The sequence below is a fragment of the Phacochoerus africanus genome, chromosome 5 (genome assembly GCF_016906955.1).
Source record: "Phacochoerus africanus isolate WHEZ1 chromosome 5, ROS_Pafr_v1, whole genome shotgun sequence".
Classification (NCBI taxonomy): domain Eukaryota; kingdom Metazoa; phylum Chordata; class Mammalia; order Artiodactyla; family Suidae; genus Phacochoerus; species Phacochoerus africanus.
The window spans coordinates 49,745,414-49,760,635 of NC_062548.1; the positions used below are offsets into that span (position 1 = coordinate 49,745,414).

General features: G+C 50.7%; 1 protein-coding gene across 2 annotated transcripts in view; it reads right to left on the reverse strand.

Moving 5' to 3' along the window:
* Positions 1-272: 272 nt before the first annotated feature.
* The window catches only part of KCNIP3 (potassium voltage-gated channel interacting protein 3), a 92,946-nt gene continuing 77,996 nt past the window's right edge, over positions 273-15,222 (reverse strand). For both annotated transcript variants that reach the window (XM_047781218.1, XM_047781219.1), the window contains 7 exons: positions 9,707-9,831; positions 9,227-9,296; positions 8,892-8,962; positions 3,073-3,180; positions 1,827-1,931; positions 1,020-1,082; positions 273-445 (listed from right to left, as the gene is read on the reverse strand). In XM_047781218.1, coding sequence (XP_047637174.1) covers positions 398-445; positions 1,020-1,082; positions 1,827-1,931; positions 3,073-3,180; positions 8,892-8,962; positions 9,227-9,296; positions 9,707-9,831 — 590 coding nt within the window. In that variant the 3' untranslated portion in view covers positions 273-397. The remainder of the gene's footprint in view (positions 446-1,019; positions 1,083-1,826; positions 1,932-3,072; positions 3,181-8,891; positions 8,963-9,226; positions 9,297-9,706; positions 9,832-15,222) is intronic.

Sequence of the window (15,222 nt, forward strand, 5' to 3'; positions counted from 1 at the left end):
CAGCTCCAATTTGACCCCTAGCCCAGGAACTTTCATATGCAGCATGTGCAGCCCTAAAAAAGTCCAGAGCAGCTCCCAGAGGCTGGCCCAGGGTGGCCAGGGGCTGTGTGGCTCTCATCACCCGGACCCAGCTCCCAGCCAGACTCGGCCCCTCCCTAACCTCTGCCCTGCCATCTGCCAGCCCAGAGGAAGGAGGTGTGTGTGTGTGTGTGTCTGTGTGTGTGTGTGTCTGTCTGTGTCTGTGTGGGGTGGGGGTTGTCTGGAGCAAAATATTCACTTTTTGCAAATATATTAGAAAAAAGTTTCTCATGGAGGCTGCTCCTGGCAGGATTGAGGTTTCTGTGGGGCAGAGGAGGCCACAGCCACTCAGGGCCTGCCTGCCCCCACCCCACGCGTCCTAGATGACATTCTCGAACAGCTGCATGGAGCTCATGATGTTCTCGTCCTGCGAGGAGAGAGAGGGCGAGGGGCCTGCTCAGCCCTGGGTGGTCACCGCCCAAGTCCAGCCTGACCGTAAGCAGATTCTCATCAGGGGCTCAGAACTTTCCAGTGACCCTGTCTGTCTCACTGGGCAAAGGGGCAGCTGGTCAGGCACAGCTGAGCTCCAGCAGTTCTGGAGCTATTAACTCACTGATGGAAAGCCCCCGGGGCTGAGCACCGGATGGAGGCGAGGGGGAGTGGCAACCAAGGGGCTGCTCGGGGAGCAAGGCAGGTGGCCGAGGCCAGTGGAGGCCCAGTGTCCTGCCCCCGTCCCCCCAGGGGTGCTCGGCAGAGGAGGGTCAGCAGCAATGCTGGGGGGGGTGATGGGGACCCCAGACTCCTTCCCACATCAGGACCCCATCCTGAAAGCCTCACATCTGTCCCCTTTGACCTGAGGGCATGTGCCCGGCTGGACTGCGGGCAGGCAGGAGCGGTGGGCGGTTGGGCTCAAGTGAAAGAATGAAAGCAGTGGTTGGAGGTGAGGAGGGAACTGGGCCGGGTGGGACACGGGGGGGTCCTCAAGCCCTGACGCCGCCTACCTTCTGACACGTCTCCAGGAACTCGTCAATGGTCACCACCCCATCCTGATTCCGGTCCATTTTCTGCAACTCAAGCCATGCCCTCAGTGAGTCTGTGTCCCACCAGGGCTGGCCCTGACCCAGGCCTGAGGACACGGCGGGGGGGTTGGGGGTGCATGGGCTCCCTCAAGTCTGACCTGTCCCCTGTCCCGTCCCTGGGATCCAGGTCACGGAAAGGGTCCTCCCCAGCCCCCTCCCCTGCACAGCCAACCTCTCTGGCATCTCCCCACTCTGCCCCCCTACCCCACCCACTTCCTGGCCACTGTCCTGGGCCCTCACTGCCCAGAACGCCTCCCCTGGGCATCGGACCCCGGACCTCTCTGACAGGCAGCTGAGGCAGGTGGAGCGGCCCAAGCCAGGATGGAAACCCTAGAGGGCCCCCAGTGAGTGGGAGGCAGAGACTTTAGCCCCATAAGTCCCCATGGACACAGGGCAGTCACTCCTACCCATTCCTCTCACAGCGAGGTCTCTGGAGGAGTGGACAAGCTCCTGGAAGGAACCCTGGCCCAGGTGTGGGCTGCGTTGGAATCTACAAGCTCCTGCCTGCTCTGAGATGCAGTCCAGCAGATCTGGGAGTGGGGATGGTTTTAATTTGTTCCTTGAGGATCCTGACAACCAGCCAGATTGGGGGGGGGGCAAGGTGACCCTTCTGGTGGGAGCAGGGAGGCTCAGAGAGGGAGCAGCATGGTGGGGGGTTGCCTTAAGAGCAGGAGCCCCTTCCTCCTCTGGCTGCCCTTCTCCTGCATGGCCTGGGGGTACAGCACTCACCTGGAAGAACCTCTCCACGTGCTCCAGGGGCGCGTCCTCCCGCAGGATGGGGTAGGTGTGGCGGCCCATCATGTCATAGATGGACTTCATGATGGCCAGCATTTCCTGTGGGGAAGGGGGCAGGAAGAGCTGGCATGAGCCTAGCTGCAAGGAGGTGGGGTGGGGGTTCAAGGGTTTGAGGGGAGGGGGCTGTATCTCAGGGCGGAGGGCACCTCCAGGGGTGATGGGTGAGCAGGTGGGGCTGTGGGAGCTGGGGAGAGGAGAGCTCACCTCCCTGCAGTCCAGCCAGTGCAAGCTTTGGACTCTCTAGGAGAAGCTGGACATTGTTTTTGATGTGCAATCTCCAGAATTTGAAACTGTAGCAACTATTTCACAAAGCAAAAAATGTTTGGACCAACAAAAATGACTGTGGGCCTGTGTGGTGAGGGCCCCCCTGTTTGTACCCTGCCTTAAGAGACCACATTCCCCCCCATCGATTGGTGGGGGTCAAGGCCAGCTCCCCAAGCCCCACCTCCAGCTTCTCCACTTATGTCTCCCTCAGGACCTCCCCGTAAGAAAGGATGATCTGGGGAGTTCCCTGGTGGTCCAGCGGTTAAGGATCCAGCATTGTCACTGCTATGGTGTGGGTTGGAAACCTGACCCAGGATTTACCACACGCTATGGATGTGCCAAAAAAAAAAAAAAAAAAAAGAAAGAAGAAGAAGAAAAAAGAAAAAGAAAGGATGGAAGTTTCCATTGTGGCTCAGCAGTAACAAACCCAACTAGTATCCATGAGGACGCAGGTTTGATCCCTGGCCCTGCTCAACAGGTTAAGGATCCTAAGCTGCAGCGTAGGTCATAGATGCTGCTTGGATCTGGCATTGCTGTAGCTGTGTGGTAGGCTGGCAGCTGCAGCTCCGAGTCAACCCCTAGCCTAGGAACTTCTATATGCCACAGGAGCGGCACTTTCAAAAAAAAAAAAAAAAGAGAGAGAAAAAGGAAGGATGCTCCAGGACACTTGTTGAACAGGATGGAGGTGTGTGGTGAACGGCACACAAGCTCCACACTCCCTGCATGCAGGTGTCCAGGATCTTGGGAGAGGAGGAGCCCCCTGGCCATCCCCTAGTCCCCTCCAGGTCCTGGCTGAGAGCCAGGTCTCTGGACCCTGGGGGGCATGTGTGAGGAGAGGGGTTGGGAGTATGGAGCAGGAAGATGGGGGAGGGGTTGACAGGCCACCCTTAGCCCCTGCCCCCACCCCACCCCATACCTCTTTGGTGATATAGCCGTCCTTGTTAATGTCGTAGAGGTTAAAGGCCCACTTGAGTTTCTCATGGACTGTTCCTCGCAGGAGGATGGAGAGACCGATCACAAAGTCCTGTGGAGGAAGCGGGGGTGGTGAGGAGTGACCATCCAGTGCCCAGAGTCTATTTCAAGTTTGCTGTGTGGATTCACCATACGGTGTATAGGTGAGGTGCCTTCCTCACAGAGCAGGCAGATGGTGTCTGCAAAGTCAACACAATGTGAGCGCGTGTGTGAGTGTGTGTGTGTGTGTGTGTGTGCATGTGTGTGCAGAGATGGCACAGTGACCGGTACTGATCGTCTCAAATAAAGCCATTCAAACATAATGTGTCTTAGACCCCTTTAATGCACTGCCACTGGCAGAGGAGGCCTGGGAGCGCTCCTCCAGTGGAGGGGCTGTGCTCTGTGCCTGTGTAACAAGCCTCTGCAGGTCAAGGTGCTTGAAAACACACAGCTTAAAAATTAACCGTGCTCCGTTCTGGGGTCATGCCATACCCATGTGCAGTCACTTCTGAGGTGTGACGGGTAATTCCTAACATGACAAGTCACGAAAGTTCAAATGCCTTCCTGGTTGAAAATGTCAACTGTTTTGTTGTAGCAGTTGATGGAAAGTCAGTCTTTCCTGCCACTTCCAGATGGTTTGCAGGTTAAGCTCCCCCTGCCCCGTGGGGTCCTCCCAGGCTGCTCTGACAGAAGGGGAGCAGAGAAGGGCTGTCTGGGAGGGGGACAGAGGATGGTAGAAAGCAGAGCGACAGGGCTTTGCACTCAAATTGTAGAATTTCTGGCTCAGAGGAAATCTGTATTACCAGAGAGAAAGACTAAGGGAAACAGAGAAAAGCAGTTTGGAATAAACAAAAATTATTCCAGGAGAAAAAAAACTTTAAAAACCTATTAGATTCAAAGGTTAGAAATCTGGGATCCTACAAGAATAGGGTGCTATACAAAAAGGAATCATTGGGAACAAGAAAGAGATCTTGGGAATTAAAAATGAGAAAGCAGGGAGTTCCCTGGTGGCCTAGCAGTTAAGGAGTCAGTGTTGCCACTGCTGTGGCTCAGGTTCCACCCCTGTACCAGGAAATTCCACATGCCACAGGTACAACCAAAAAAAAAAAGAGAGAGAGAGAGAGAGAGTCAGAAAGCAAATGACAGACTTAGAAGGAGGGTTGGGAAAGCAGGTGGAGGCTCTCCCATAAAGCAGCATGAAAAGGCAGAGCTGGAAAATAAGAGAAAAGTGGATAATAGGGGGTCCCATCCAGAGGGACTGACACTTGACCAGCAGGATTCCAGGAAGAGACGGGGGAAATAGAGGGGAGCAAATCCAAGAAGGAATGAAGATATTCCCAGAAGGAAGGCTGTCAGTGCCCAGGTCTTTCTCAGGCCTGTTAACAAACAGCCCATGTTGGCGCCTACAGCCATATATCATGATGACATTTCAGAAAACAATGCAAAGACAAGGTCCTACAAGCTTGCAGAGAGAAAAACAAAACCAAACAGGAAAAAAAAACCCAAAAAACAATAAAATCAGGTCCCATCCACAGGATCAGGAATCATCAGAACAGTTTTCCATCGAAGCTGGTCCCATACAATAGATCAAGAAAGAGCGAGAATGGAACAAAGGTAGTTCTAGGCATCCAAAGACTCAGAAATTGGGAGCTCCCCTGATGGCTCAGTGGGTTAAGAACCTGACACAGTGTCTGTGAGGATGCGGGTTCAATTCCTGTCCTCACTCAGTGGGTTAAGGATCTAGCATTGCTGTGAGCTGTGGCGTAGGTTCCAGATGTGGCTCAGATCTGGCTGGCAGGTGGGGTTCCGATTCAGTCCCTAGTCCGGGAGCTTCCATATGCTGCAGGTGTTGTTGCCCTAAAAAGGAAAAAAGAAAACAACAGAAAAGAAAGGAAAAAAAAAAATCAAAGGCTCAGCAATTACCTCCCATGTACTCTTGTTGGAAACTCCTGGAAGACAGGCTCTTGAAAAGAAAGAGTAAAAGCAAGGAAGAGAAGGATGAGGATTCCAGGACCAGGAGACCCAACCCCAGAAAGAGGTCTTCAGAGGATACCCAGACCTGATGATGGAGCTTGTTGGAGGCTGGGGGTGGGGTGGGGGGGTCTTCTGGGAGCTGCCACTTCAGACAACTGGAGAAGGGCCCAGGCTGAATTACTGATGAGGTCACAGACACCAGGCTAATGACAAATCAGCACCACTGTTAACTGGAGGCAAAATTAAAATGTGTGCAGGAAAGGGAAACGCAATCACAGTCTACTGCAAAAGGCTCAGCTGGGGATCGAAGTCCCATGACCAGAGTACACCATGAATGCGGATCCAATCCAAATCCCATAGTTCTGGGAAGCCAGGGGATGGGAAAGGCTTGTGTTACACAGGACACCAACTCCTTGGCCCCCACACAGAGAGCCAAGGCGGGGGGGCGTCGGAAAGGAGCAATAGGAGGATTCCATTAGGTGCCATGGAGACAAACAGTGACAATGGGCTAAAACCAGAGAGGTGGTTGTCTCCTTGGGTGTCGGGGGCGGCGGGGGCCAGGGGAGGGGGGAGTGGTACCTGCTGTTTTTCCAAAGTTTACTTTGTTTTTCCAGTAAGTCTGCCGGCGCCTTAAAGCCCTGTGCGTGTATGAGCAAAGGCAATGAAGATCCACAAAATGAGAAACAATGGTTTGGTTCTCGGGTGTCTGAGTTTGGGGAACGCTCAGCACCAGAGCTCGTGTATGATTGATTCACAGAAGTGGTGAAGGGTCAGAGCATCCCTGCGGTCATGTCACACCTTCTTCCCTAGGGTCTGGTGGGCTTTCCCCATGGGAAGAGAAGGCAAGGATTCACACTTGGGACCAGCAGGGCCTGCACAGGACCTCCTTTCCCAGGTGGATGCAGGGGGTGGGGATGGCACCACTGTCCTATCTGCTCCTTTCAGATGCTGTGTAGAAGCCCTCATGGTCAGCCACAATCCAGGCCTGTCCCTACCTGGTGTCCCTTACTATGTGTGTATGTGCAGTATAACAGTGACAGCACTAAAAGGGAAGTGGGTGGAATGTTCCCTGCAAGACCACTGGCCCGTCCTCTGTAACACACAGGGGACCCCACGTCCAGCCAGTCTAGTTCTAAAGTTCCAGCCACACAGACACAACTTCATGTGGGCCATGGCTCATCAGAATAACATGCTCTCAACACTGAAGAGTATGAAGCCTGGCACATCTACAGCCCCTGTCTGTGCTGTCCCCCAGCCAGGGCCCAGGGAGGGGTGAGGGGCACCTTGGTGCACAGACTGGGACACCCTGGAGAGCACACAGGGGCGCCTAGTAAGAGTAGAGCAGGAGCTCAGCATGGGATGGGGTGTGTAATCAGATCGCGGGCTGCCAGCTTCCCGAGGGTTCTGCAGTCACCCGAATGGCAGAGGCTCAGGGAGGGGGTGACTGCTGTGGGAGGTAACAGGGCAGCCCCGTGCTGAGGTTGGCTTGTTCTACCGTTTACTTACTTTTTTAGGTGAGGGCAGCGAAGTCACAATGTTTTACAAATCCATAGTCTCTAGTATGCATCTCATCTCCGGAATATACAAAAAGGATTGGGGCCATTGTAAATATAGAAAAGCCAACCTGCCTTTCTTTTTTTTTTGTCTTTTGTCTTTTTTTGTTGTTGTTGTTGTTGCTATTTCTTGGGCCGTTCCCGCGGCACATGGAGGTTCCCAGGCTAGGGGTTGAATCGGAGCTGTAGCCACCAGCCTACGCCAGAGCCACAGCAAAGCGGGATCCGAGCCGCGTCTGCGACCTACACCACAGCTCACAGCAACGCCGGATCGTTAACCCACTGAGCAAGGGCAGGGACCGAACCCGCAACCTCATGGTTCCTAGTCGGATTCGTCAACCACTGCGCCACGACGGGAACGCCCGACCTGCCTTTCTGTTTGAAGGGCACATTGAGAGGTTTGGTCTGTGGCATTGAGGAGGGCTGAGTGTCCCTCCCTCCCTGCCAAAACCTCCGGCTCCTTTCTGATCACAGGGATCCCCATCCTTAGTGCAGCCAGGACTGGGCCCTGCACTTTAGAAGGTTCTTGGGGACACCTGCCCTCCTCCTTTCCTGAAAAAGCCTTCCTAGAACAGAGCACTGATATCAAGAAATCCTGAAGGTAAACAAACAAGAAGGTCCTCAAGGTAAACAAACCTCCTTGTCTGAAACCAGAGGAACAAATTTCATGATAGAGAAGCCCACCAGAGACGCACAACCTTCTGAGAAGGTGCCTGGCAGAGGGTGTCAGCGCCAGCACCCCCAACTCAGCCACTGACAGCACCTCTGTGACAAAGACCCACATCGACCCCCTTAAAGGGACCACAGGGAACAGTGACCATGGGAGGGTGTTCGAAACTTTTCTGCCACCTGCCACTGTGCCCTGCTCAGCTATTTGATCATCTAATTTCTGTTTGTTTGTTTGTTTTTTCTTTTTACAGTTGCACCTGCGGCATATGGAGGTTCCCAGGCTAGGGGTTGAAATGGAGCTGTAGCTGCCAGCCTACACCACAGCCACAGCAACGCCAGATCTGAGCTGCATCTGCGACCTACACCACAGCTCGCAGCAACACCAGATCCTTAACCCACTGAGCCAGACCAGGGTTTCAACCCGAATCCTCAGGGATACTAGTCAGGTTCTTAACCCATTGAGTCACAACGGGAACTCCCCGATCATCTGATTTCTGAACAAGAGACACCATCACCAAAGCTCTGCTTGGGTCCATCACACAACTACTTCTCACACTTCATTCCCCCAAGTTTCAGGTACTTCTTAAAGGATGTGTAAGAAACTGGCCACAAGGGTGGCACCAGGGGAGAACAATGCATTTGTTTGCGCCTTGGTATTGACTGCATTTTTACCATGTGCCAGCAGTACTAAAAATAAAAAAAGTTGAAAACACTGCAGGTTCACAGACACACCAAGAGTGTGGCCTGGGGAGGGTGGGGCCCCTGTGGTCACAAAGCCAGCGGTGGCCTGAGGCTGCCCCTCCCCAGCCTGGTGTCCAAGAGCAGAAAAAGGAACAGTTATTATTATGCTGGCTGGTGCAGGGGCTTTCTGAACCGGGTGCTTTCTCTGCTGCTTTCCTGTCACGCCCTTGGCCTTGGAAGTCGAGCCGGGTGGTTATCGATCAAGCCCAGCTCTCAGCAAGGTTTTCCTCTCCGAAAGAGGTTTCAGCTTTTCGCAGGCAGCTATTTTTAGGGGCTTGGGCTCCACAGCTGGGGCCTCTCTCAAATGATCCCATGTGGCTGGGCCTTTGTGGAGCCCACATGGAGCCCAGGCGAGGTCCTCCTGGGGGGCAGGTGTCTGGGGGTGAGGGAACAGGCTTCTATTTCCTGACAGCGGGGAGCACCAGGCTCGCTCACAGTGCCTGCTGGGACAACCCCCACCCCCAGCCTGCTCAGGCGGGGGTGCTTTGCCTGTTTTCTGGCAAGGGGGTACATTCTGATGTGGGGGTGCCCAGATCCCATTAGCACAGACAGTTAGACTTTGTCCCCTTTTCAAATGCAAATTCCTGTCAAATCCCTGTCACTTCAGTGTGTCTTAATAGCTCCCTTGGCTTGGCGGGGCTGGAATGGAAGGAAAGGTGGAGCATAGGAGGCCAGACGGCAAAATCAGATTTCACTGACTCCACAGCCAGACCCAGGGCTGGCCAAGCAGAGTCCACTCTTCCCTGGGTGACACACTGGGTCATTTACACTAGGGTCATGTCTGAGTCTCTGGAAAGCCCTGAGAGGGTGGGACCAGGGGACATGGTAGGGGTGGACAGGGACCTACCTCAAAGCGGATGGCCCCATTCCCGTCAGCGTCGAAGGCATTGAACAGGAAGTGTGCGTAGGTGGTGGCATCTGGGGAGAACAAGGGGAGGGATGGGGGTGCTGGGGCGGCCCAGCCCCCTGAGCCACCACCCCAACCAGCTCCACTGGAGGTTCTGGCTGCCTCCTGGGCTGGAGTTTCTGCTTCTTGCAGGACAGAGGTAGCGCCAGGCAAGGGGTTGCGGGGAGGGTTGGGGGGGAGGGACCTCTCCCCATGAAAGGGATGCCCACCTTCCGCAGGGCTGTCACAGGGATGTGGGGACTTGGGGAGGAACGGGGCCCCGGCCTCAGACTCACCTCCCTGAGGGAAGAACTGTGAGTAAATGAGTTTGAACGTGTCTTCATCCACCAGGCCTGTGGGGCACTCCTGCAGCAGGAAGGTCTCCCTCTCAGTGACCCCAGCCACCCCGCCCCACACCCCAAGCCACAGGGCTGGCCTCTCTCCTCCCCGTGGGGGACGCCTGCTGGCTGAGGCACCACTGGGCTCTACCAGCCCCAGGTGGGCCTGGCGGGAAGCTGGATCCCACTGCGTGTTCCTCCCCCACACCAGTACTGGGACACACAGCAGGGAGCCTTTAGAACACTGATTCTGGGGCAGCCCACCCCCTAGAACATGAACTCTCACAAAAGGTGAGCCCCATAAAGGCCCTGGGATATCTACCATGCCATGGAAAATTTACAGAAGGTCCTCCTGCATCAGAGTCCCTCCCTCCTGGGTCCAAGGACAAGAGGGCCTGGGGAACAAAGGCCTCTCCCAGGGGAATGGGGAGCACTCACATTCTTGAAGCCCCTGTAGAGGGACTGCAGCTCCTTCTTGGTGAACTTGGTCTGGGCCTGTAGCTGGTCCAGCCCCTCAGGCTGGTGGCGCACGGCAGACAGCTCCAGCTCACTGTCGCTGCTGTCTGGAAGGGGACACAGAGCAGGGAACATATGGACTTATTCCCCCATCTTGCTGTAGTGTGGACACCAGGCCGTGGGTGGAAGTGAGGGCTGGAAGGACTCTCCTGTGTGACTACCACGTACAGTCACCCAGGCTGTACACTGCACAAATGGACGGGCTGGGGCAGAACGACACACTCAGGAGTCTCCCTGCTGCCCTGTTCCTCATACAGAGTAGACCTCCCCTTCTCGCCTTACCTGGAGGGGGCCCACCCTCTCAGCCACACGGTGGGATGGGGGGTGTGGGGTGGAAGCTAGTCTTGTCCTGGAGAGACACTGAACAAGGGGAGGTGGAAGGGAAAAAAAACAGAAGATGGGCAGAGGAGACCCTCCGTCTTCAAGATCCAATTCCTGGGCTACCTCCTCCATGCGGCCCTCCCTGATTTCCCCCAGGAATGGGGAGGGCACCCACCTTGGCCTGGCCTAACATGTTGCTGCCTAGATGCATTTAGTGTGGGGGCTTTATTCCCATTTAAGTGGCAGGTCAGACTTCAAGGGCCTGTAGGGCAGGGAGTGTGTGTGTGTGTGTGTGTGTGTGTGTGTGTGTGTGTGAATGTATATATATAGATACTTGGCTTTTTAGGGACACATCCGAGGTACCTATATGGAGGTTCCCAGGCTAGGAGTCAAATCATAGCTACTGGCTTACACCACAGCCACAGGAACATCAGATCCGAGCCGCATCTGCGGCCTACACCACAGCTCACAGCAATGCTGGATCCTTAACCCACTGAGCAAGGCCAGGGATTGAAACTGCAACCTCATGGATATTAGATGGATTCGTAACCCACTGAGCCACAATGGGAACGCTCCAGGGATTAGATCTTTAATACCAACACATCAAAATGTTAACTTACCATGGCTCCCTTTATGTGGGGGAGGTAGATTTCAGGTGGTCTTTACTTTTTTACTTTGGTACAGCACAGATAAATTATAATATAAAACAAAGCTCCAGACAAAACGGCATTGAGTCCTCTTGCCGGGCCGCAGGCTCACATATTACAGAACTGAAATGGGCAGCACCACCCCCAAGGCTGTCACCACCCAGCCTCCCTTTGCACCCTGACAACTGTGAGTCCATGGTTAGCTGCACTGCTGTTTGCCTGCCCCCACTGCAGGGCGAGCCCTGCAGGCAGTCTCCCTGCACCGCCCGCCCTGTGCCTGCAGAGCCTCGCACACCTAAACCAAGCCCACCTGCTCCATGTCCGGGTCTCTGGTGGGAGCACTGCCCACCCTCACTAACCTCAAGAGCTCCCTGCAGACTACCCGTCCATCAGGCTCCGTTGCCTTGGTCCACGAATGTACTCATTCTGCAAGACAACCATTTCCTACCTTCCATCTCTTAATTTTCCAGCACCTCCTCACCCTCCAGCTGCTTCTCACTTCACTGAGAAGACAGAAGCCACAGAAGGACGTTTCCCCAAGCTTCCACCATCGCACCTCCTCACCCACGTCTGGCCCAGACATCCTCCTCCTTTGGGGTTAACCGTCCCTGTTCCAGCCTAAGGCAAACCCCTCTCCTTGCTCAGTGGGACCCAGCCCCTCTCACCTACTCAAGCATGTGGCTCCAGCAATTCTCCCCGCCCTTTCTTTGGTATCTTCCTTCCTATTCTTTAGGATCCTTTCTATCATCATACAGACACAAGGCTAAATCCGGCAATCCTTTATCAAGTTAAGTATAAGCAAACCTTGCAAGCCAGAAATTCCACTCTGGATAAACATCCCCAATAGAATCATAGCCAGCTAAGGTGACCTGTACAAAGATACTCCTGGCAACAGGATTTTTGATGAGGGAGTTGGAGGTATCCCAGGGGTCCATTACACAGGATGGGAAGGCACAGTAAGGGGAAGGCACACCAGGGAGGCCTTTGCAGGGAACTGCAGATACATAGTGCAGCATGGATGGATATGAAAAATAAGGTGCGTATTAAATCAAGAGGCAGATATTTCAGACTGGATGAAAAAGCAAGACCTAACCATATGCTATTTACACAAAGGATCACCTTCAGACAAAGGCACAAATACCATAAGACATCACTTAGATGTGGAATCTAAAATATGGCACAAATGAACCTATCTAGAGAATAGAAACAAACTGATGAACATAAAGAACAGATTTGTGCTTGCCAAGGGGGAGTGAGTGGGATGGACGGGGAGTGTGGGGATAGTAGATGCAAACTACTGCATTTGGAGTGGATAAGCAATGAGGTCTAGCTATACAGCACAGGGAACTATATCCACTCACTTGCGATGGAAAATGATGGAAGATATTATGAGCAAAATAATGTGTGTGTGTATATATATATATATATATATATATATATATATATATATATAACTGGGTCACTATGCTGTACAGCAGAAATGGACAGAACATTGTAAATCAATTATAATAAAGAATTTTTAAAAAGAGTGGGAAAAAGATAAGAACCCTGGAGTGACTATATTTACAAGAGTAAAAGTAGGCTTCAGAACAAAGAACTCTACTAGAGACAAGAACATTTTGGAATGATACAAAATTAATTCATCAAGAAGTCAGAACGACACACACACATATATATTTATATGCACCTAGTAGCAGAGTTTTAAAATATCTGAAACAAAAAAAGTTACAACTAAAGGGAGAAAGGGATAAACCGCAATCATAGCTGAAAATTTTAACATCCTTTCCAGTAAACGGTAGGACAGGTAAAGAACACTATGCCCAGCAACTGTAGAACCACATCCTGTGGTTACCAAAATATACCAGCTGTTGGAACTTAAAACAAGACTTTGACCACAGTGATATTAAATTAGAATCTAAAACAATAAGAGATCTTAAAAATCTCTAAAACAGTAAGAGATCTTAAAAATCCCAAATATTTAGAAATTAAACAACGCATTTCTTTTTTTTTTCTTTTTTCTTTTTAGGGCTGTACCCATGGCATATGGATGGCTAGGTATCTAATCGGAGCTACAGCTGCCAGCCTATGCCACAGCAACACAGGATCAGAGCCGCATCTGCAACCTATGCCATAGCTCAAGGCAACGCTGGATCCTTAACCCACTGAGCGAGACCAGGGATTGAGCTCATAACCTCATGGTTCCTAGTCGGATTCGTTTCTGCTGTACCACGACGGGAACTCCAACAACATATTTCTAAATAACTCAGAAAAGAAAAATCACAAGGAGAATTTTGAAATATTTTGAATTAAATGATAATGAAAACGTGACATCAAAATTTTGTGGATGTATGTAAATTTGTGCTTGGAGGGAAATTTTTAGATTTAAATTCTTTTATTAGAAAAGAGGATAGGTGGAGTTCTCGTCATGGCGCAGTGGTTAATGAATCCGACTAGGAACCATGAAGTTGAGGGTTCGATCCCTGGCCTTGCTCAGTGGGTTAAGGATCCAGAGTTGCCATGAGCTGTGGTGTAGGTCGCAGACGAGGCTCGGATCCCGAGTTGCTGTGGCTCTGGCGTAGGCTGGTGGCTACAGCTCCAATTTGACCCCTAGCCTGGGAACCTCCATATGCCTTGGGAGCGGCCCTAGAAAAGGCAAACACACACACACACACACACACAAAAAAAAAAAAAAAAAAGGAAAAAAAGAAAAGAGGATAGGTGATATAAGCTCTAGAATCTACAAATAAGAGCAAATTCAACTCAACATTGTTATAAGAAAGGACATAATAAAAATAATTGTGGAAATCAATGAAAAAGAAAACAGAAAAACAGAGAAAAGGCAACAGAGCCACTAAGACACTCAATAGGCAAGTCATAGACTGGAAGACATATCTGCAGTATACATATCTGACAAAGACTCATTTCCAGGATATAGAAAGCACTCCTGCAAATCAACACAAAGAAAAATAATAACTCAGTTTTTTAAAAAGGCAAAAGACTAGACCACCTCACAAAAGAAGACATAGAAATGGTCAAAAAGCCCAGGAAAAGATGCTTGACAGAATTAATTTGTCAGAGAGGGAGTTCCCGATGTGGCTCAGTGGAAACAAAACTGACTAGCGTCCATGAGGACGCAGGTTCAATCCCTGGCCTTGCTCAGTGGGTTGAGGATCCAGCGATACTGTGAGCTGTGGTGTAGGTCTCAGATGTGGCTCAGATCTGGCTTTGCTGTGGCTGTGGTATAGACTGGCAGCTGTAGTCTGATTCAGCCCCTAGCCTGGGAACCTCCATATGCCACAGGTGTGGCCCTAAACAGAAACGAAACAAACAAAAAAACACCATACTAATTACAATCACCACTTAAATGAAATAAGGAAAACAGGTTAAAAATATAAACATAAATAATGATAATATAAAATAAAAACATAAAAATAAATAGGTAAAAAAGCCTAACAAAACATGCACATGATCTATATGCTGAAAACTACAAAATGCCGATGAGAAAAATCACAGAAGATGTAAATAAGTGATGAGATACACTATGTTCATGGACTGGAAGACTCAACACCATAAAGATGTCAATATCCTGAAAACTATTTACACATTTAACATAATTCCAATAAAAATCCCAGGACATTTGTTTTAGTAGACATAGACACGCTAATACTAAAATTTATATGGAAAGACAAAGGAAACAGATTAGGTAAAAGAATAAAATGAGATAAATCAGTCTGATTTCAAGGTTTATAACTATAATAATTAAGAATGTGTGGTAGTAGAGAAAAGACAGACACAGATCAATGAACAAAACAGAGAATCTAGAAATAGATGTACATAAATATGATGGGCTGGTTTTTGACAAATGTGCAAAAGCAATTCAATGAGGAAAAGATTGATTTTTCTTCCCTTCTTTCTTTCTTTTTTTTTTTTTTTTGGTCTTTTTAGAGCCGCATTTGTGACATATGGAAGTTCCCAGGCTAGGGAACTGTAGCTGCCAGCCTACACCACAGCCACAGCAATGCCAGATCTGAGCCACATCTTCAACTACACTGCAGCTCAAGGCAATGCTGGATCCTTAACCCACTGAGGGAGGCCAGGGATCGAGCCCACATCCTCATGGATACTAGCCAGGTTTGTTACCGCTGAGCCACGATGGGAACTCAAGAAAAGGTTGATTTTTTTTTTCAACAAATGGTGCTGGAATAATTGGAAAAAGTGAGGGAGAGAGAGAACTAAGACCTAAAACTTATATCTTATACAAAAATTAATTCAATGGAGCATATACTTAAATGTAAGATATAAAAATTATAAAATTTCTAGAAAAACATAGGAGAAAATCTTTATGGCCTAGATTTAGGCAGAGTTTTTAGACAAGATATTAATAGCATGAGTGGGTTAAGGATCCGGCAATGCTGTGAGCTCTGGTGTAGGTCTCAGACACGGTTCAGATCTGGCTTTGCTGTGGCTGTG